The sequence below is a fragment of the Xyrauchen texanus genome, chromosome 30 (genome assembly GCF_025860055.1).
Source record: "Xyrauchen texanus isolate HMW12.3.18 chromosome 30, RBS_HiC_50CHRs, whole genome shotgun sequence".
NCBI classification, from domain to species: Eukaryota; Metazoa; Chordata; class Actinopteri; order Cypriniformes; family Catostomidae; genus Xyrauchen; species Xyrauchen texanus.
In genome coordinates this window covers 29,611,810-29,635,858 of record NC_068305.1, presented here as the reverse complement: position 1 = coordinate 29,635,858, position 24,049 = coordinate 29,611,810, and the positions used below count along the sequence as shown (strand labels likewise).

The window sequence follows — 24,049 nt, the reverse complement described above, 5'->3', positions numbered from 1 at the left end:
CTTAATTTCATTATTTAATTTTAATGTCAGCCCACCAATGTTATAGGCAGTGATGTAAGACTGTCATTTAATTGTATTTTAGAAATATTTATTCACCGTATTTGGTGCTGTGAATCTTTGAGTTTTCCCATTTTGGGCAATGGATTACATCCCTCAGTTGTGAAAGCAAACCGGGGTTGCATGGGAGAAAATGTTATCTTTAAAGAAAAACATACAATTGCTTGATTTGCACTAAATTAGCTTCAAGTCAAGGAGATTGAAAAGGTCAGAGTCCAATGTTTACATTTCCTGACATTTATGCCCTTCTCATTTTTGGACCAGGGCTAATGTCATAAGTGTGAAATGGTAAAAATGTTTGAAGGCCCATTGAAACTGTCACAGTCCATAGAGTGCTTTTGAGTGTGTGTATTTGTGTGGCTGAACACCGCTGTGGTTTAACTATGGCTTCTTGTGGGTTGGCCTCAGGGAAGGTTTTTGGTTGAGGGGGTTAAGGAATTGCAGTGCCATAGTAAAACTGGCAGGTGGGGCAGGTGTCCATGAGTGTATGGTGGTATGTGTTTATGTATGGCTGTTTGTGAGTTATTGCGGAGTGGGATGTTTGAAACGACTGAATGGTGATGAATGTTTAGCAGATTGTATGTAATGCTTTGTTAAGGCAGCTCAAGATTAATGACCTTTGGCAAGTTAGTTTGTGCAGCTAAGGGCTGATTTCAGTTCCCAGTCGCAGTAGACTGTATGCTACATGAGAGTCTTCGGAGCCCCTTTCCTCTATATTTCTAGCTTCTTATCTCTTGAGTCATGCTTTACACTATTGTTTGAATAATATAGTGACCAGGCTGATTAAACGGGCAGTATTTGGCATTTTTATATAATTAGGATTGACCAATAATTGTGCCCGCCTAGCTGGTAAACAGAAATCGGGTGTTCATAGTGCGCATTTTCTATTTTATAGTGGCAGTAAAATCAAAATGATTTTACTGATGCTATTGAATTAAGTAATATCAGGATGATTTGAAATGCTCTTGTGTTTTGGCCTGGTAAGTTTCCTAAAGACTGTGTCATTGGAATAGCTCTGTTAATCTTCCTTGTCTTGTGACTTGTGAGTATGTGAGTACTTAGACTTTAATAGTGTCGCTGATTTAAACTTTGAGTTGGCAGGTGTAATTATTTTCTGTGTATCAGTTCAAGCTGTGCATTTCAATGCATTGATTCAAAACACTGATTTAATGATGCGCTCAAATCACCACTCAATGGCATTTTGCATACATTTAAATGTTTTAGTTAAAATATATGTAGGTAAAACAGGTAGTTGTATTGGAAAAACATAGAAGTTTAATAAAGTATTTTTTTCTTACTATCCAAAGCCCATTTGTACATTAAGCACCTTTTTACTATATCTCTTTGCTTTATATAAGTTTTATATTCTATCTCACTCTCACGACTTAAGCGCAAAGTATCATTCGACAAGAACGCTCAGCACCTGCATATAGTCAAATGCCAGCCTATCAATTTATACTCCATTTCATGGCGCACGCATACACAGGCAGTTGGCACAACTGTTGTTACTTTCATCTCCTGTTATTTACCCGTGATTACATAATCTTCCAGCATTTCTTCGTGAGAACAAATGTGAGTATTGCCACCATGTGGATCCACTAATTTATGCAAATAATTTTATTTGCCTGTTCAAATATACACGGTTCCAAAAATCGGGCTGCATGCATTCAGTGCTCAAGCACTCTAAAGAGAATTGTGTCATTATGTCTGCGTGGTCTTGTGTTTCCCCTGTTCATGTGTCTTGTGTTCATTGATTGATTACATTTTTATTAGTATTGTCTTTTCATTGGTTTAAGTTCATTTAGTCTTGTTATCTTGTTTATAGTTTAGTCTTGTGATTTGGTTGTCTTGTTAACCATGTCCTGGTATTGAAGCCCTCATGTTTACCATTGTGTTTTGTCAGGTATTGTGAATGTAAATTGTTTTGCTCAAGTCAAGTCTTAGTCAAGTTTTGTTAATGTCAAGTCTTTAGTCAAGTCGAGTCTAGTCTAGTTGTTCATGTTTTTATGTTTTGGATTCACATTTTGAATGTATCACTTATGTAAATAAACTGTACTTGGGTTCACTTCATCATCGTCTTCGTCTGCTCCTGTGTCCTGCCTGCCAGAAACGTTACAAGTTTAATGTTTTTTGTTAGCTTAACGCTGCCATCAAACTAAATTTTGAGCATGCAAAATTATTTTGAACACCGCAACAAACCAGGATATGATGTCAGGAGTTAGGACTTCTGGTTCTAATAAACAATATATCTCAAATAACAAATAATCTAATATTCAAAACGTTAAAATATAGTCTACTTTTTACCATAAAAAACACAGCTTTGAAAGATGTATTCTTTGTATTGAGCTTAGAGGTCAGCGTGTGACGTTTTGATCTATTATTGGACTTTTCGTCATCAAGATTCGCAGGTCAGAGTTTACCAAACATGAACTTTTGTGTGGAGCAGAATGTGAAATTTCGTCACTTGAGCTTGCATTTCCGGCATCTCGCATTCGGATGCATTTGAATGTGAGTGAATGGAATGTGAAGTCTAGTGTGACTGGGGCTTTAGAGCTTTTTATGTCTGTGCTTAGAAAATGTAGTTGTTTTTAAGTAGCTATGACCTAGCACTTCCCTCTATGGCATGTTGGTTCATTCAAAAGCCATGTATTAGCATTTCAAAGCCGCAATAAAGGTATTATAAATGTTCCTTCTTTATCTCAGATCATGCTAAAATATGGTATGCTGCACCATTGCAATTGTTCAAATTACTGGACAATGTGCCAGATATCCTGTCTATTATAATCTCTAGGTGGTGTGTATGAATGGGCAATGGACAAATATTGATGTTGTTCAACAACATGATTTGTCTTGATCAACGATACAGCTTGGGCATAAATTTCAGGGCCTATTTGCCAACACTTTTCTCATTTAATTGCACTATATACAGCTTATTTATAAGTCCGACTGAACCATATCACCAAACAATTTTGTGGCATCATTTTCTTTCCTGCATTTGTACCAAAAGTCTTTTATTTGTTATTTTGTGGAAGGCAGATTAAGCCACAAGCGATTTTGCCAGTGTGTCACAGCAAATAGCAGTGCAATTACTAAATTGTTGTTGAGCAGCATTGACCTGATTTCTCTCTTTTACCTGTACAGTGGAGTGTGTCTAGGAGGCAACAACGCATAATAAAGAACAGAGAGTCTGCGTCTCTATCTCGGAAGAAGAAAAAGGAGTACATGCTGATGCTGGAGGCCCGACTGAAGGTGGCGCTGTCAGAGAACGAGAAGCTAAAAAATGAAAACGGCACATTGAAAAGACAAGTAGACGGCCTGATGAGTGAGGTTGGTGCCCTTGATCATATCATAGACTATAACAACAATGGAAGTGTTTGCTTAGCACACCCACTTAGGAAAATGAATCATGTGGCAGATTTGCACATTAATAAGTAATACCTATAAATGTGATTTTATTTTTGTCTACATAAAACACATAAGTTTGTACTAGAGTTTTTAAAGTGGACTTTAAAGTGAAATCGTGTGTGGTCTTGCTCTAAGATGTATTGGCATCTTTTCTTCATATCTTTAGAACTCCGTACTGCAGGCAACTGCTCCAAAAAGGAGGGCTGTGTGCCTTATGGTTGTCCTGGTCTTCCTGGTTTTTAATTTGGGTCCAATGAGGTAAATAATTTACATTATTCATACCATTTCTGTATTTTAAATTACGACTTGATGATTGTTATTTTGGTACTGTATTACGTAAAATAATTAATTCATAGCTGTATGGAAAATTAATTGGTAGCAAAAATTGGTAATAAAATTGTGTCACAAAAAGCTTGACTGCACAACGTACTGTATAATTTATTACTCTAAGGTGTTTTTTATTTCCTGTCTTATTTACTATTTTTCTTTTGTTTTCCACCCAGTTTGTTAGGAGGAGACCGGGGTTCAACCTTTCCTGCTGCACCTGCATTCAATGGCAGACACCTGCTGGGCTTTTCCCCAGAGTCAAAGAGAAACATGGAGTCATACATGCCGGAGACTGATCCATCTAACACTGTGAACAGGTTAAACGATTATTACGTCATTTCTACATTCGCACAAACACCCAGTCATGCTGAGTGCTGTGTTTGGGTCCGGAAGCACCTGAGGCCCTTACCTATCAGAGCTTGGACAGGCCATTTATATTTTAGAAAACACGACAGCACAGGTGCTGCGTGACTCTGTCCAACTGCCCGGGTAGGAGAAAAAGGCTCTGTTCTCATGTCTGCCCCAAAACAGGACAGCTAGTTAAGTTTGTTGTTTTATCTACCCAGAAAATGTTTTGAAAGGTGATTATGGGTCCTCATGTCCATTCAAAATTGCTTCAACAACATGGAACTCACAGCACTACAAATACCCCACATCAAAAGACAAATATTTGAAGAAATGATTGCTTTGAAAACCTGTCTCTGGGATATCTCAAAGACATCCATCAAGCAAGACAAGTCGAATTTGAGTTACACTCCCAGAGTCATGTTTCAAAGCTCCAGTGGCTTGGTTTAGAAAAGATCACCAGCATTAGTAAGAATGTGAGGGTGCTTCCATTCCTAAAGGGTTCGTCTGAGTTTGGATCTGTCCAGGGCTTCTCGTTCTAATAGCTTAGAGTTTGTCCTATGGAAAGCATTATTCTTGTAGGTAGTTGATCATATTAAGAGCAGTTTAGTCTGCTGTCTGAATTTATTTCCTTTACAAAGGCTTGAGCTGACAGAAAGTATTCCAGACTCCCACTCCCTTTTTCTATACTGTGAGACCTAGATCCAACTTCCCAGAGTTTTAGGCATGCTCACTCATCCCCAGCCAAAAGCATTTGACTTGTCATTTCAGAGGCCAAATGTTTCCCTCTCAGTATCATGGTTTTCCAAAGCTATTAAATCAAGCTATAAATACCTACATTAGCTACTCATAGTCGGATTGCGCACCATTTTAAGTAAGATTTTGATGATGTCATATCTTGGCTATATTGTACAGGTTCATTGGATCTCCGCTAAGCATTGACTTGATGCTAGTCATATTCAGTGTTCATTTATAGATTTGAGTTGCTTTTTCATCCCTTTGACAAGATAAAAAAGTACCGCCTTGGCTTGCACACTTGCATGTGACATTCTTTTCAGGCGTTAAGCCTGCTGTGCACCAAGAGATGATTAAAACAAGAGCCTTGAAAAGTCCCTGACATTGTCATAAAATGAGAACTTCCTTTGAAAGTTATGACTATGTTTTTCTCTATCAACCGCCCTTCTCCGTTCTTTCCTGTCACTTTTGAGGTCTTGATCTGTTCTCTGCCATTGCATTGTGACATCTATCTTCTCTTCTTTTAAAAGGATATTTCACCCAATAATGAAAATGGTAATCATTAACTCACCCTTACGCCATTTCAAATTTGTATGACTTTCTGTTTTCCGTGGAACACAAAAGTGCCTATTTAGTTGAATGTTTCTGTTCAATGTAAGTGGATGAGTACTCTTTTAATGTTGCCCCTTTTTCTGTTTTAAGACTGTTTTCACTCTTTCTTATAGGGTGGAAGATGTGGCATCAGAACAAAAGGCTCTGATGGTGGTGAAGAAGGATCCTCTGTATTTCAGAACTACACCTCCCTGCCATCCACCCGTCAACAGGACCAAGTGCATGAAGTAAGTAACTGATCTGCAGTGCCATATGATCTTAACCGAGAAATAAATGTTTGAGAGCTACACAATAAAACCTTTTTCTGTTTCGGAGTTCTGTTTTTAAGAGGGTAAAAAATAGATGTAGCAGTTGTTCAATCGGTGTTCTAATGTAATTTGTTGTATTTCTCTGTACTTTCTGTTTTTATCAGGGTTTCCGCAGATCCTTAAAAAGTCTTAAAACATCTTAAATTCAGTTTTCCAAAATGTAAGAACCTAAAAAGTCTTAAATATCTTAAATAATTTTATTTAAAGAGGTCTTAAATTTGGGAGCTGAAAGACAGGAATCGTTATATGACCTAATGTGATTTATCAAACTTCAAAAGAATATGATTTAATTAAATAAATGCATGCGCTGCATCTCTGAGTGAATACGTGGCATGTGGGGGGGCTTGTGAGTGTTTTCAGATTTATGACAAGTGATCACTGCAGCTCAACTGTTGATGATATAGCATTGATGAAATATGACGGTTTACTTTTAATTGTTTATTGTAAAATGTAGATTATTGTAGGAGTGCACATTTTATATCTCCTATTTGTTTGAATGAGCAGCTGGAACAGTGTGGCACTTTTAACACTTTTCCACACTATGAATCAAACCCCCCAGCCCTCCCCATCACAGGAAGAAAAGACTAAGAACATTTTAATATATGCTACCAATTTTAAAAAACTATTGGCAGATTATAATTTCAACACATTATCAAATCAACACAATCCAATATCGGCCAACCTCTAATATGTATCTATTTATATAATGGTACATTTTAGTGCGATTTTAGTGTGATATTTATGTGGAAAACATGCCTTGAGTATTTTAAACTTGCATATATCCCTGTTTTGCTGATAAGTGATGTTAAGGCCATGTTGAATGTGTGCCCCTGACTGTGTAAATTTTATTTAAATTTTATGTTATTAATTTGCAGCAACCCTGTTTATGTAGTTTTTATATTTGTGTACCATTTCTTGGTGACCATATGTTTTAAGTGTTTTTTTTAATACTGTATTTTCCAGAATATAAATCGCATTTTTACATAATTGATGTTGGCCAATCAGACACTCTGCACACCAAAACATGTATGCTTACACAAATGGATGGAAGCATCAGGAAAGAAGCATAAAGAAAATATGAAAAGAGATTACTTAAAGCAGATGTTCTGATAAAATGAAGATGAAGATAAAACAAATGCATGGGTGCAATTTTGACTAGGTGTGACTTTATTTCTTGAAAATGGGGTACTAAACCATACTGAAGCGAAGTGCATAATTCTAGGACTGGGAAATTTTATTCATACATTTCTGCAATTTGATATTTTTTGATTAACACGTAAATTTTTTTTTTAATGCAATTATTGCTGTATCTGTTTTATTTTATTTTTTTTACTAAAACTTCCAGCGATAGGAGAAAGGTGACTCGAGCTGTTACTGGGAGGCAATTCAGCCTTACAGGTGAAACTCGAAAAATTAGAATATTGTGCAAAAGTTCATTAATTTCAGTAATTCAACTTAAAAGGTGAAACGAATATATTATATAGACTCATTACAAGCAAAGTAAGATATTTCAAGCCTTTATTTGATATAATTTTGATGATTATGGCTTACAGCTTATGAAAACCCCAAATTCAGAATCTCAGAAAATTAGAATATTGTGAAAAGGTTCAGTATTGTAGGCTCAAAGTGTCACACTCTAATCAGCTAAACACCTGCAAAGGGTTCCTGAGCCTTTAAATGGTCTCTCAGTCTGGTTCAGTTGAATTCACAATCATGGGGAAGACTGCTGACCTGACAGTTGTGCAGAAAACCATCATTGACACCCTCCACAAGGAGGGAAAGCCTCAAAAGGTAATTGCAAAAGAAGTTGGATGTTCTCAAAGTGCTGTATCAAAGCACATTAATATAAAGTTAAGTGGAAGGGAAAAGTGTGGAAGAAAAAGGTGCACAAGCAGCAGGGATGACCGTAGCCTGGAGAGGATTGTCAGGAAAAGGCCATTCAAATGTGTGGGGAGCTTCACAAGGAGTGGACTGAGGCTGGAGTTACTGCATCAAGAGCCACCACACACAGGCGGGTCCTGGACATGGGCTTCAAATGTCAAGCGTCTTACCTGGGCTAAAGAAAAAAAGAACTGGTCTGTTGCTCAGTGGTCCAAAGTCCTCTTTTCTGATGAGAGCAAATTTTGCATCTCATTTGGAAACCAAGGTCCCAGAGTCTGGAGGAAGAATGGAGAGGCACACAATCCAAGATGCTTGAAGTCCAGTGTGAAGTTTCCACAGTCTGTGTTGGTTTGGGGAGCCATGTCATCGGCTGGTGTTGGTCCACTGTGCTTTATTAAGTCCAGAGTCAGCGCAGCCATCTACCGGGACATTTTAGAGCACTTCATGCTTCCTTCAGCAGACAAGCTTTATGGAGATGCTGACTTCATTTTCCAGCAGGACTTGGCACCTGCCCACACTGCCAAAAGTACCAAAACCTGGTGCAATGACCATGGTATTACTGTGCTTGATTGGCCAGGAAACTCGCCTGACCTGAACCCCATAGAGAATCTATGGGGCATTATAAGAGAAAGATGAGAGACATGAGACCAAACAATGCAGAAGAGCTGAAGGCGCTATTGAAGCATCTTGGTCTTCCATAACACCTCAGCAGTGCCACAGGCTGATAGCATCCATGCCACGCCGCATTGAGGCAGTAATTAATGCAAAAGGGGCCCAAACCAAGTACTGAGTACATATGCATGATTATACTTTTCAGAGGGCCGACATTTCTGTATTTAAAATCCTTTTTTTTTTTTTTGATTTCATGTAATATTCTAATTTTCTGAGATTCTGAATTTGAGGTTTTCATAAGCTGTAAGCCATAATCATCAAAATTATATCAAATAAAGGCTTGAAATATCTTACTTTGCTTGTAATGAGTCTATATAATATATTAGTTTCACCTTTTAAGTTGAATTACTGAAATTAATGAACTTTTGCACGATATTCTAATTTTTCGAGTTTCACCTGTACATGCTCCAATTAGGGTGGGGGTTAGGGCATCTGCTGCATGCCAGGAACAAACCCAGGCACATAACTTATAAAAATAAAATAAAAAACACATTTTAACACAACATATTTAAATGATGAATAACCAATTTCTTGAAAGTTCTTTGAAACAAAGTATAAAATATATTTATGATTTTTTTTTAATGTTTATTGTAATGTATCATGTATCATAATTGAATCACGATTAATCATGACTAATCACAGAAAACTGTGCAATTAAGTAGTTAAAAAATGTTTTCAGCGATTCAAAGCCCTACATTATTCATAATTTTACCGTTTAACATCTTTCCATATCTGATATTTTATCTCTGATTTGAATATCTACAGGATAGCACATGATCTAAGGGGCTGGGTACATCGACATGAGGTTGAGCGGACCAAAACCCGCCGCATGAGCAACAACCAGCACAGGGGCAGAACCATTCCGGTATGACCCAGCACCATCTCTCCTATTCAAGCCACATATGTCAATCTCTATTTTTTATTTTGATACTTTCCTCTCATTTTTAATCAAATATTAAATGCAATCAAAATTCATCAGAGAATTTGCATCAGAGAGACACCTATGGAGACCTAAGGGTCTTTTTAGTTTGGTACAATATACAGTTCAGTTGCTGAAGAGCCTCATTACTATCTGTTTAAACTGAAGCATAACATCTGTCTCTGTGCAGCTCAGCTGCTGACACTGGTTTGCATTCCTCCTTCCCAGATAAAGGTGGCTGAGAACCACCAGAATGTAACACTTTATTTTCTTTAAATAGATTTTTTGATAAGTTTACATTAGGGTTGAGCTCCCTCTCAGCTCTCCTCACTTGTTCACTCCTTTTTAACTCACTCTCTCCAGCTTGATCTCTCACCAAGTATAATCCAGGAGTCTTGGGAAAGTAAACAGATCACTGCCCCAGTCTGCTCAGAGTGGGAAAAGACAGAATGACAGAGCAGTTGTTTTTTGTTGTTGTTTTTTTTACAGTCTCTACCACACAGTCTTATTGCCTCGAAAACCACTGTTAGTAGCTTTACTAGATTCCAAAAACTATTGTATTGCTTCAGAATACTTAACATTTTTGGCTTTTTACTTTTTTTATCAGTTAACTAAGAGTGAGAGGAGGTACATGGACCGCTTGTTTTGATAAAGAAGTGATATGTGTGTGCAGGCAGTTGACTGTTTGAATGGTCTGCCCTATGTTGGGAACTGCACTGACAAGGCAGACAAATCTCTTAAAGACACAGTTCTGTATTACGTCATGCTATGCATTAGATTTAGAGGTATACACACAATCAAAACCATCACACACAGAGACCGTTTCCCTTGACCCACCCCTACCGGGAGAATTTGGGAAGCAGAATGAACCCTGCATGCTTTCCATCTCCAGGATTGAGCCACTGGTGTAAACACTGTCATCATGTAGGATGCTGAGAGTTTGGGTGATTGGAGATTGATAGGTGTGTTTACAGATGGCTGTTTCCCTGATTCTGTGTGCTGTAATGCTGCACATTCATTAATGTGACGCAGAGTGGAACCGTTCTAGAGCCAGGCACTAAACCAAACAAAGATTGGGGGAGATGCACTCTAACAGACTAACACATGCTGACAGAAGCCTCTGCATTGACCCAGTATGCCACATGTATGGAGAAATCAGAGCATGCATAATGACATGCATGAGATTGTGCATGATTTTAAAATATGGAAAAATGAAGTCACATTTTTCTGTTCTTGTTCCAATAGAAAGCAACCGAGAAAAGGGCAGAGGTGCAGCAGATAGTGACACAGATCCAGTACACAGATTCCTCTGAAAAGTAAGTTCCATTCAGAATTTTCTGAATTGTTCAGATTTTTTCAATTGTTTAGTGGCCATGATTGTGCGAGTTGTTTATTCTTGAATCTACATTTCTTTATAAATGCTGTATGCCTGTATGCTGTTTTTCATGAGACTGATTGCTCATGTGAGCTAAGTTGCACAAGTGTTGTAATGTTCTCTAATGTGCATTCTGAGAAAATGTCTGAAGACAATTGACATTTATATTTTTTAAGAGAACACAGTGACATTGAAAGCCCAAATTATGATTTCATGTTGACTTCAAAAACAATCAAAATTGATCCCTATTTATTTTCTTAATATAATGATTTACTTTCTTAATTTTTGTTCTTATTGAGCACAAATCAGCAGTGCATATAATTAAAAAAATGTATGTTGTCCAACACAGAAATAACTTTCCTTTTTTGCTGATGTCACCTTGACCATGACCAAAATGTATTAAAGTTGGTGTCTGTGGTGTTTCAGAAGGATATTAGTCTTCTATAATTGACTGTAAACTCACATTCAGGTCTGGCTCCATTCTGGAATGGGATGGACTTCCACAATCCAATCAATTCCTGATTTATGAAATCGAGTCCCTACTTTTTTTTCCACCATGAATCTCCGGTTTCATTTATGTTACATTGTGTATGTAAGAAGAATTGTGAATACAATTTATTTTTGTTGACTATTTCAATGGCAGGTTTTTTGTTGTTGTTAAAATTCATTTATATGTATTCATATCAAATCATTAAATAATTTTAACGATTTATAATGTTGCTGTTTTACACCTCAGCAGATTAATACTCTTGCATTCCTTTTTGTTTATTTATTTGTTTCACTTTTTTCTGGGTGGCCCAGTTGCTCTTCCCTGAGTGTAAATCATATTATTGGCTGCAGAGAGATCGGCTGACCTCAGCAGGCACTAGGTCAAAATTCAGCATTGCTGCACACTGACAATAGAGGAAAGATCACATTCACACAGGAAAATATTTTACTGAAAATATTATCAAGAGATTAATGCAAAGACATCATACATCCATTTTTAAGCGTGACTCGGGTGTTCAAGTACTATTTTGGACAACAGTTGTTATTATCTGTGGAATAGAAGTCTCAAGAAGTCTCTGCTGTAAAAATAATGAAAAGTATAAAAACTGTGCCTGTCGTCCTAAATGTATTAGCTTTAGTTCATATCTGAAACAATTTGTGAGAATCCCTGCCCTTTCAGTGGTATTGAATGTTCTTGTTTGTGAAAATGTTCATGTTTGAGCTTTAAAGAAAAGAAGTCAGTTATTTATTAGTGGTGAAAACACATTTGAAGTGGTTTTTTTTTTTCCCTCCTTCTGTATTTAGAAATCCCAGCAGTGAGCTGCAGGTGTACTACGCCCCTCACCGCACCTACAATGACTTCTTTGATGAACTCAACAGAAGGGGGGACACATTCTACGTGATCTCGTTCCGCCGGGTAAGCTGACCACCCTATCTATCTCTCTGTCTTATCTACCTATCAATCTGTCTTTCTACCTTTTCTCTGTCTGTGGCCACACATGGACATGATTAATTGGTTTGAGGGCTTACACAATCCATAATGGGACACTTGAGATGTTCCACTACAATAGAGCACATGGCCTGTCTGAAATCCTGAACTTATGCAAGAACATGGGAAGTTTTTGTAAACATCTGTTTTCCTGTTCTGTAAACTAATGTTCTTGTTTGAAACAAATGCAGTAGTACCACTTTTGCCAGTATTTGTTCGTTGTGTATGTCACATTCTGTGAATGAAGACCTTTTTTAACAACTATGTATAATAACTACATAAACAGTACATGCATGGCTAATCCAGATACAAGGAAAACATTAGTAATTGTAAGAAGTATGTTTCTCATTTTTTTCGAAGTCTTCACTGAATTAATGTTAGATGTGATGCATTAATACAGGTTTGATGCTGCCGGGTTTTGACTAAGAAGCAGGTCTGGAATTAAAATTATACTTGAATTAACTGCATGTTTTTTATGATTTTTATGCTTATAAATCCACCACAATCCACCATAATGCAATTGCTCATTTTCACTTATTTTGGTCGTTAAAATATTTTTTAAAAACACAATAAGACACCTCCGTTCTGTTAAACTGGTTACGCAATGTCTAGATTTAGTTTCTCGCAAGAACATGTTTGGTTTGAATGACCACTAAGAAAGCCATTGTAGGTTGATTTTAAATTAAAATATGTCTCTTTAGCTTTTTCAAAATGTTCTTCTGTTTGTTTGAGCATCCTGACCAGCCTGATGCAGTAACATTGTCTCAACCAATGGGCAGAACTATCCATTTGTCAGATCAATAGCAAACATGGGGAGTGTTCAGGAAACCTGTTTGAAAACTGTTATTTTTCCAATTCGTTTGGTGATGCTATTGGCGTAGCTGATCTGTGAAACTTTTTGTACACTGTGTCACCATATAGGCTCCCTTTTGATGTGAAAACACTGGCACTGCCTTGCAAAACATGATTCAGAGTTATTCAAATGAATCAGGCCTCAGAGTGAAATGTGGTCTCTCTTGTGCACACATGTACATGAACGAAAGTACACGTGCAATTATGCATACAGGCAGAATTATCATTACTGGTGTTTTTATGTAGATTTCTAGCCTTCACCCCATGTGTTAACACTATGGCTCTATGGCACTGTCATATCAAGCTCTGTTTGTTTTATCATCCAAACCAGCCTGACATACTGTAGTAACATTGACCCAACCAATGCCATGTTTCTTGGACTATCTAGTGCCCAGACTGTCTTTTTGCCTGACCTGTGGCAGAAGAGAGGAGTGTGTTCGGAAACCTTAAAAAAAGTAATCATTTTTGCAATTCCATTAGGTGACAGTTGCTGCACCTCTCTCCTTTTCTTCCCAATTACATATTTCATATTGTAAAGGTTTTAACATCAAATTTTTCAATTTTTTGTGTTTTATCTGTCCTAATAGAAAAGAAATCAGCTTAAATCTAAGAAATCTTGGATTAGTTGAATCAGAAGACATTTGACCAGCTCAGTCATAGGAAGGCACCGCCCTGTTTTTGTTGTTTCATTAGGTCTTTAGGTTTGTTCAGTCTACTGGGAAGTCAGACTTTCATAATATTGACCCAGTGCCACCAGAACTCTCCTCAGATGGTTACCTCCATTTATTAACATTGAAAGGTCAAAGCCTGATCCATCAGGTTGCAATACTAGCTGTCTAAGACTGAATAAAGGGAATGCATTTGCTTCCAATTTGTGACCTTTTGTTTAGCAGGAGATGGGCAATCAACGTGAATGATGAAGACTTTATCAAAGGTTTTTTTTTTTTCTGTTGTTGCAATTCTAATTAAGTGCTGCAACTGGAGTTCACAGTTTCATGCTGTTTCTTTTTTTTCCCTGATTAACAGTTTTTATTGATTCACAAAGAAAAGCAAAATATATATTTATAGAATCAACATTCTTCTCCCATTATTCCCTTGCCCCCTCCCAATCCCCAACCCTACCCTGACCCTCAACAAAAGAAAGAAAAAAATATATATATATTTATATATATTATATATAATATATATATATATTTATATTTAAAAAAGAAATAATAAATAAAATAATCACACACATTTAAAACTACACTTCTCTCTCCAGTGCCCCTCCCCGAGCGCCCTCCAAGAAGGCTAAGTAGCTTCCCCATTTGTTTTTATTGAATGAATCTAAATTGCCTATCCTTCTACATGACATTTCCTCGAATGCTGCAACCCTCCCCATCTCTCTGCACCACTCTTGAAATGAGGGTGCTCCAGCCGACTTCCATCCCGTAAGAACAATCTGTCTGCCAATCATAAAACTGGCTAGGACCCAATTTTTTTACGTATTATCCCCTATATTAATGACCGCCTCATCGCCTAAAATACAGAGTCTGGAGCAAAATGAAATTTGAGTGCCCAGTACATTAAACCTAAAACTCTGAACCCTCGACCAAAATACTTGGATCTTAACACACCACCAAAAAGCATAGTTTGTGTCCCCATATTCTGATTGGCATTGACAACAGGTGGGTGTGTCTTTCAGACCAAGCTTATACAATCTAGAGGGGGTCCAATAGTATCGATGTAAAATCGCACCCTTGCATCTCTAGATGTTAACTTGGCTTTTTTTTTTTTTTTTATCCTAGCCCACACTACCTTCTCCAATACCAAGTTTAGATCTTTCTCCCATAATCTCTTTAGAGAAGATGAAGCTCTTTCCCCCAGACTCTGAATTAGCAGGGAGTAATACAATGATGCCTCATGACCTTTTCCAAAAGCTGTAATCGCCACTCCCAGAGTATCTGCCGCTTTAGGGGGGTGTATGCTTACTCCGACTCAGGCTGGTGTTTTCAAATTCTCCTGCCTGTTTCGTTCAGTTCCTTTGTGTGTCTGCTCATGACCACCCGCATGTGGTATTAGCTCCATTGCTCTGGTTCTGATCCAGCCATCTTTCTTTCCCTCCACAGTCAAATAATCGTTGGCTCCGCCCTTTACGATCTAATCCTCCATTTTGAAACTAGTTTCCATTTTGAATTCAGTTCGCCATTTTGAACCTAGTTCTCAATGTTGAAACCGATCCTCCATTTTGAAACTAGTTCCCCACGTGGAGTTTAATCCGCCATTTTGTGTCTTTGTTACCGAATCGAGACACAAACCCACACACATACATACACTAACATACAGCTCCACAATTTAGTTAGGATTTCCATTTTATGTTGTTGTTTTATATTCATACAGTATTGGCGTTGTTCATTGCTGTTTGATTATAATAAATCTTGTTATATTATAAGTACTCCTAGTTGTTTGTATGAATAATTGTGTTGAAGCCACTGCCACGTCAAGAACTCCGTAATACTTCAGTATTGTTAAATTGTTGTTGTTAGAAGCCAACTGTAACTAGATTACTGTTGGATTTGTACGGCAGTAATTTGACTAGCTTCTTCCCTTTTTGAGTATTTTGATTATAAACATGAATTATTAGTTATATCTGATAGTAAAACTGATCTAAACAACCAGTGCACCCTACACCAATTTAATTAAATGTAATGAAGCCCACGTCGCTCAAACCTTTTTATTAAAGTGTCAAAATTAACTAACTAAATCACACAAATTTGCTGGGAATAAAATACCCAAATACTTAATGCCCTGTTTGGGCCACTGAAAGGCACCTGGCTGAATAGCTGTTACCAGGCAGTATGCTGTTAGACCCAAAGCTTTGGATTTAGACCAATTAACTCTGTAACCCAAGAACTTAGAAAAGGCATTAATAATTCTGTGGAGACAAGGCATAGATCTAGTGGGGTTGGAGACAGTTTATGTGATACACATCCCACTATCACCCCTGGAAAATCATCCTGCTTTTTTATTGTGGCTGCTAATGGTTCCAGGGCAAGACAGAACCATTAGTGGGAAAGAGGGTAACCCTGCCGGGTGCCCCTATCCAGAGTTAAATATTCTGAAATGAATCCATTTGTTTGTACCGCCACTACTGGGTGTCTATAAAGTAACTTAATCCATCCAATAAAAATATTCCTGAACCCATACATTTTCAAAATCTTAAAAAGATAATCCCATTCAACCATAATTAAAATAATTAAATAATTAAAACCTTTTCGGCATCAAGAGAGATAACAGCAACCGGAGTCTGATCATTTGCCACCGACCACATGATATTGATGAAACGCCTAATATTATCAGAAGAGATACAGCCCCAAATAAACCCCACCTGATCTATATGTTTAAGAGATGTCATAACATAAAATATTCGGTTAGCCAAAATATTTGACAATATTTTAACTTCTAGCTGGATCAGGGATATTGGATGGTATCTCTTACACTCACTTGGATCTTTGTCCTTTTCAAGAATCAGACTGATCCAGGCTTGTGTCATGGTTGGCGGAAGCTTTCCATTCTTTAATGATTCCGTATCAGCTTCTAGCAAGAGTGGAGCCAGTTCTGTAGCATAAGATCTACAAAATTCAGCAGCCATCTGGCCCTGGAGCCTTGCCTGTAGGAAAATCCTTAATTACCTCACCAAGCTCCTCCAAGTTTATCTCAGAATCAAGAGAATTGTTTTCTCAGCCAACAGTTTAGGAAGTTCTAATGGTTCCACAAAGATTCTAATTTCCTCTTCAGTAGACGAAGATGTGAAACTATAAAGATCAAGATGGAATTCTTTAAAACCATTATTAATATTAGTGGCTGAGGTAAATATTTCACAATTAGTAGATTTCAATGGTAGAGGGAATGGTAGAAAAAGACTCTCTCTTTTTTATATATCTTGCCAGAAGCTTCCTTGCTTTGTCCCCTGACTCAAAGTATGACTGTCTTGCACTGAATAGCCAAAACTCCACCTTTCGCAACAAAATAGTATTATATCTGTATTTAAATCGGGTCAATTCTCTGAGACCATTAGACGACATTCAGCGCGTCAGCTATTTTTCATCTGGTCGAGGTTGATCAGGGTTTTAGAATGCAATTACTTTTCAGACAGCGTAATTGGTACAGTAATCTGATTACACTGAAGATGTTATTAATTAATTAATTACTTTTTAGAGTAACTTACCCAACACTGAAGCCACATCTGCTCCCTAGACTGGCTAACGCTGCCTGTTATCCATGACTTAATGAATCAGTCCTGTTATGAATTGTTTTAGAGAAAATATAGTTCTACCAGAAAGTCTCAAATGAATTTAGCACGTTTATTTTGTGATAGCATAATGCCGTTTGGCCCCATCTTATGGCTTGGCAACTGGTTCTTCCAGAGGAAAATTGCAGAGGTGAGGAGCCTTCCCCTCCTGTCAAGGACCCATATTGGTGGCATTTGGGGAGGGTGAATGCACATGAACATTGGCAACCTGAAAGCAGTGAAATGACAGGCTATTAGAGGATCTTTAAAAGGCGGCTATTGTAAGCCCAAAGTATACTTCGGCATACAGGACGTGTGACGCAAATCTCGTCATCAGCAGTGTGCATGAGCACTGAACATGTGCAGCCAGATTTTTCTAACTGCGTGTCTTTGAACACACATGCACATGGAATTATTTAACGAGTAGATTCATGAGGTGGCAGTACTCACATTTGAGCCATTGCTGTCAGACGTAATTGCCAGTAAATAACAGGAGACAAAGGTAAAAAGACGAAGGTAGATGCACGTCAAGAGCACGTGTGTGAGGAGGTCAGGAGATATCTGCATTTGTATAACTTGAGACTGATGGAATATAAAGACATCTTTATGGTTATAAACTCCTAAAGAGAAATTGTCCACCAGCTCATAGCAGTCGTAGCACGCATGCGCCAACTGCCTGTGTATGCGTGCACACAGTATACTTTGACAGGCTGGCTTTAGACTGTATGTAGTCTCTGAGAGTTTGCATCAAAATTGAAGTATACTTTGGGCTTTATGGTTGGTTGAGAATGAAAAGATGACCTGTCTAGCCTGCATGTCTCGGAGCAATTTTAGAACTTTGTATTTGAAGCATTTTCAATGTTATTGCTGCTTTAAGATGAATCACGTGTATTGTTTTCCTCATTTGTAAGTCATTTTGGATAAAACGTCTGCTAAATTAATGCATGCAAATGTTGATAGAATCTCATAGCTTACTAATGAGTTTTCCCATTAGAACTAATGCATAAGCTTCAATTTTCATATTTTAATTCACCTGTTCATCACCCCCACCCCAAAAGTTATACTGCTGAAGGAATGCATGTCTTCAAGGTCTCGTTCTAACTGAAACAATTAACATTCTCTTTCATCATTTATTTAAACTCTCTATCTCCCTACTGCGTGCAATGATCCTTCACTTTGGGAAATTGATTTTGATTTCTCTTTATAATTTTTTTAACTATTAGTTTGTTTGTTTATTGTGTTTCCTTGGTTTTCCTTGGTGTGTGTCTCTGTGATTTTTTTCTTGTCTTATTTTCTTTTCTTTCTTTCTGTTTCATTTCTCCCCTGCATCTCTCTCCGGAGTGTATTTGCAGGTTAATAGGATTTATTTCATTTTTCCATTTCATCAAGCTCTCTGATCGCCCAGAGTTGGGTTTACAGTAAGATCCCAAACTGTGCTAGAAATTTTTCCATTGTCCTCATTATGTAAGCTGGTCATGAGATCCTTGGCTTGCAGCTCCATCTGAGCCTGTCAGTTTAGAGTTGCAGGAAGTCCCATTACTGGCTGTGGGATGAGAGAGGTATACTGTTCTGCACACTTACTTACCTTTTCACGTTTTTTGTCCTCTTTATCCACCTTTCCTCTCATTGGCACCAGTCATGGAGACTAGGGATTCAGGCAATATATTTTTATCAGTATATGGGTTGCAAAGTAAACACTTTGCAATTCAAACTTTGATGTATTGTGATGTTTGACTCTATTCTCATTTATCTTTACTGGCCAATGCTTTCCATAACAGGTGCTAAACGTCTCGCTTAACTTATTATAGCATACCTACAACAGTAGAAGACCATGTCGGGTGCCACTTCTGTCAGCCAAAACAAAAAGCTGGGCGATTTGGGAATACCAACATATTTAAGTTTTTAAATTGTGTGTCAATAACGTTCGGTTAATATACTCTATTGGTTCTTCAAACTTCTTCAATATTGACCACTGCATTTTAAGTCAACAGCAATGTAATATATTCTTCTCATACAAATTTTTGCAGCTGACTAACAGCTGTTCCTCTCTCGTTTACAGGATCACCTTCTCCTTCCTGCCACCAACCACAACAAAGGAAGCCGACCCAAAATGTCTGTTGTGCTGCCTGCTATGAATTACAATGGTAAGAGAAAAGAGTTCTGAATGATCTTACAGGAATTATATGGTTAAAATGATATAGACATTGCCCAATACGATACTCAATTTAGTTTATAGCCAATAACAAAAATTACGGGCTATATTGTCTGTTTCCAATATCGGCCTAATCAGACCAATGCTGATAAAGATAACATACAGACACAATCACAGACATAGCGTTTATCCCTACTAATTTACAAAATCCTTGTCTCGTGTTTCATGCTTATAAAATGAGCAAAATCATCTGTTAACTTTTCTGTCAGACATCACTAGCCAGCTCCGACTCTTGGTTCCCAGTTTGGTCTACCCAGATCATCCTTTGTACAGTACATGATCTCAACCAATGACCTATCTGACTGATAGTGAAATACATGACAGTCCTTTAGTCTTGTCACTGAAAATAGAGAAATGGTTGCCGTGTTCTGCATGTCATCTGACTGGCCACATAGATACTGGTTTACATTTCAGCGCACATCCTTCACTCAAAACCACTGTACCCCAGACATTTCCTGCTCGCAGACCAGAGCTGGTTATGCCTGCATGCTGATAAGCTCACTCTCAATTCACCACTGATTACACGATTGCTTTTTTTGACCACTGCTCGGTGAGAATGTTCAATTCAGATCCCTGACAGAGGAGTAGTAGTACACAAGCGCTTCCAGTGAGTTCATTACTCATTCATGAGTAGGTTGTTAGACATCTGATTGATTCATGTAGCAGGAACAGATAAGTTACTGTGCAAATTAAAAAAAAACTTCTTTAGTATGTGTGCAATCTTTTTGATGGTAAAATACTTTCTCTTATCAAAGATTAATATTTAAAAACTAGGGCTGTCGATTTAACGCATTAAATCAGTGCGATTAATTTGACTAAAAATATTGCGTTAAAAAAATTAACACCATTAATCGCAAAGCCCCCGGAACGCAATATGCAAGATTCCTGAGAAATGCAAGCTTGGAGTACCACCTGTTTACTCCAGAGGGCACAAAGTGAAACTTCAGCTGCGTGGCAATGCGCAGTTTACAGTGAAGAAAAACACCCTTGAACAGCAGAACACCACAAACATGCGTTACGTTCTTGTGTTCAAAACACTTGATGGAGCGCAAATCCGAATAAGGGATCTCAAGATGTGTTCTAAGTATTAAACTATATTTAACTTGACACAGTGACCTAAAAATTGTATGTTTATGATGCAACGCACCCGAGACGCTATACAAGCATGTCTGACGTAGGTGTTCTAAAGCCACTTTTTGTATTGTCTTATTAATGATTAAAAGCTTAAATTTTTATATATATATCATTTTTAAATATTTAAAGATAACTATGTATCATTATTTCATCATTATATATTGAATTCTATTTATATGAGGGGCTTTCTCAGCAAATATTTGTTATGCGATTAATCATGATTAATTTATCGGGACACCATGTAATTCATTCGATTAAATATTTTAATCGATTGACAGCCCTAGTAAAAACAACTATAAGAAAGCTGAATGATCTTACTATTCATAGATCGCCTTACCCAAATTTGTAAACACTGTGACTCTGCGGTGTTATCTCTACAATGCTATTTTAAGCATCCCATCCATTCCGACAAAGCAACATTCGATCTACCAATGAATTGAATTTCTTAAGCCGGCGCCACACTAGCCAATTTTTCCAGTGATTTTCATGTGTGAGCTTCATTTACATAATCGTTGCCAGTCAGTAATCTCAGCTGAGTTAATGGTTCCAGCAATGGGAAGCGAGATCTCAGCAAAACAGTTGGCATGTGTGGTACCCTCAGCCAAAATGTCTGCTAGTGTGGCATCCGCTTTAGTCTAAAGTTGACGAAAGGCAGATGGGGGAGTGTTTGGGAAAACTTTTGCGGAAATTACTTCACCTTTAAGACAATGGTTTTGATTATGCTCGTAAAGGCTGATGAGGTAGTGTTTGGAAAACTGTTGCAGAAATTACTTCACCTTTAAGACAATGGTTTTGATTATGCTCGTATGAATTTGTGAATTTCAAAAAGAGATTGTGTTGAAATTTGAGGATGGTGGATTATGTCTAATATAGTTATGCTCCCTTTATTATTAAATTGCTCACTCTTGGCTGTGGTCATAGTGTCAGATTAGATTAGCTCTGTACTGATCTCAAAAAGAGAGATTCAGGGTAATGTGATATCCCTGCCCCTGGAGGGTGAACAGATCAGTGTGAAAGACAAGAGTTTTGTCCCTGTTTAGAGTGAAGATGGATAAAAGTGTAGTCCAATATCACCTGTCCCTATTTTTCTTAATATGGTTGTGTTCGATTCTGTGAAAGCCTGCCAAACAATAGGTGTAAATCCCAGGAATGGAACAGCCTCTACCTTTCTGGAGGTAATATCAGTAGTAGACTGAAGTGTCTGTAACCCTTTGTGGTTTGCATAATCTGTTTAAAGGTTAAATTTTTTTCACATGTTAAATTACATTCCCTTATCTCATTTCTATATGTAGAGACAACTACAAGTAAGCCAATTGTAGGTTAATTTTCCCCCAAAAAGTTAATGTTATGGCACTGTGTTACTATTAAATCATTGCTCTGTTTGATGACCTGACATGGCGGCGTTAGATCTACCAATGTTGTGAGTGTAAGGCGGGCAAACTATTTGTCTGACCAATGCCAAACCCCTCAGGAAACTGTTGGAAAACAGATTTTTGCAGTTCTGTTTGTATCCACTTGTGTGCAGACAGATATTACACATTTCACCTTTAATTGCAAATTCCAACTAAGTAAATACCCTAAAATAAAATTAATAATCTTTAGTGTGCTGCTCCTTAGTCACAGGATGAGCAACACGCGTTACCAAACACCATTTTAAGTCAACAAGTATCAAATCAACAATCTACACAGTAACATTCCTCAGGATTTTCTTAATTTCCCTGTTGACAGAAACCTGCCAGATCTACAACATTAGAGGATTGAATTGTTTATGTAATTGAAAACAGAGTATTGGCTCTTGAAAGGACAGTTTAGTGAAAACCAAGCATGATGTTCTCTGATGTAATATTTTCCAGCTCAAACTTGTTCATTTAGAAATGCTTGACTTTCTACAGGCTCTATTAAATTACAACTTTTGGTCCGCTCAAGACAAAAGTCTAATTTTTGCCGCCAGCTGTTACTGTTCTTTTCTTCAAGCTAAAGATTTTGGGTTTGGATAATGGTAATGTCCTTACATGTGATGCAAGAGTGTAGAAAAAAACATTTGTTCTTGCTTTTGGGTTTTAAAGATGGATGATTTCCATCTTGAAAACAGCCAAACAGATTTTTTCCATCTTCCATCCTGCCTCCAATTTCAGTTTCATGTTTTGTGTAAAAGTGTTTTGTTTGGAGACAATTGTTGCAGTGCTTGGCAGCATCAGTGCATGCTATTATCTGTTCTGTTTCCTGGGTAGGGTTGCACCAGCTGTGTGTAAGGTCTTAATTAATTTGAGACGTAAAGTTCACACTAAGGGCTTAGTAACTAGTTAGTTTGTAACAACTCTAAGCTTAATTTGGTTGAACCACCTGTTCTTAAGGCAAGACTTGACTAGTAGTTTGTAAGCTCTCCATAATGTAATGCGTTAGGGCTGCACTATTTGGACAAAAATTCATATTCTGATTATTTTGAAAAACATTGCGATTGCGATTTGACCTGCGATTATGATAGACAATTTTTTCCGAAATGTTTTTCACATGTTCAACTACCAAAAAGCTACTGGGATTTTCACACTTGACTCCTATTAAAAAGACAAAATTGAGACCTTTATTTCAATTCACCCACAAACAAATAAACAGTGAAACAAAGAAAAACACTTTCTTCATATTCAAATTGTACACATGTTTTTTCCATTTTGAAAGCTTGAATATTAGGGATGCTTCAATCAGGATTTTAACATCCGATACTTATCTCCAATTTTCTTTTCATCTAATCGCCCGATGTTGATCATTTAACTTTTTTATAGCAGCTCTGTCAAAACTGGTTATATATAAGCTTTCTGCTCAATGTCACTGTTAACTGAATTTCCCTATTGGTAATACCATATTTGTTGCTGTGGGAATATAAATGTAAGAATTTAGAGATGCAACAGCATCAGCTGTATTACACTGTTAAACAGTTGCTAAGTAGAGGTCTCTGCCTGATCATGTTCACCTTTTTGTGAATCAAACAAGAATGGCTTACCGAAGCTATCTCTTTTGGGGTTTTTTTGGCTCTTGGTGCCTCCATCCCAGCCACTGAACTGACGACATCGGTCATGATTTAATAATTGTCTGAGTCAAATGCAAATATAATGGCTTAAGTGTGGACCTGCTTTTATCTCAATGATAATGAAGTAGTCTGAGTGATATAGTTATGCTGACTGGATTAAGGGCTGTTGAATCTCCAGGGTCTGGGAAGGGTTCCTACAACTGCTTACTTCCTTAGTATACTTTGTTAACAGTCATCAACTGAGTACTTTGTCTTCACTTGAAGGACTGCCCACCAAAATGTCTATAAAACTACAATGTAAGTCTCACTTAGTTCTGAGTTTCTTCTGAGTTTCCAACATGTTAAATAGTTTTTGCTGTCAATAATAATGTTGGTTGGTTGGTTGGTTGAATAATTAAATAAACACAAAATATTCAATTTGACTCTTTACTCAAGGCCTTAAA

General features: G+C 37.4%; 1 protein-coding gene across 1 annotated transcript in view; it reads left to right on the top strand.

Moving 5' to 3' along the window:
* The window catches only part of LOC127624095 (cyclic AMP-dependent transcription factor ATF-6 alpha-like), a 48,612-nt gene that overhangs the window by 19,214 nt on the left and 5,349 nt on the right, over positions 1-24,049 (top strand). The window contains exons 8-15 of the mRNA XM_052098753.1: positions 3,199-3,384; positions 3,629-3,720; positions 3,966-4,106; positions 5,595-5,708; positions 9,108-9,207; positions 10,507-10,577; positions 11,930-12,041; positions 19,295-19,379. Coding sequence (XP_051954713.1) covers positions 3,199-3,384; positions 3,629-3,720; positions 3,966-4,106; positions 5,595-5,708; positions 9,108-9,207; positions 10,507-10,577; positions 11,930-12,041; positions 19,295-19,379 — 901 coding nt within the window. The remainder of the gene's footprint in view (positions 1-3,198; positions 3,385-3,628; positions 3,721-3,965; positions 4,107-5,594; positions 5,709-9,107; positions 9,208-10,506; positions 10,578-11,929; positions 12,042-19,294; positions 19,380-24,049) is intronic.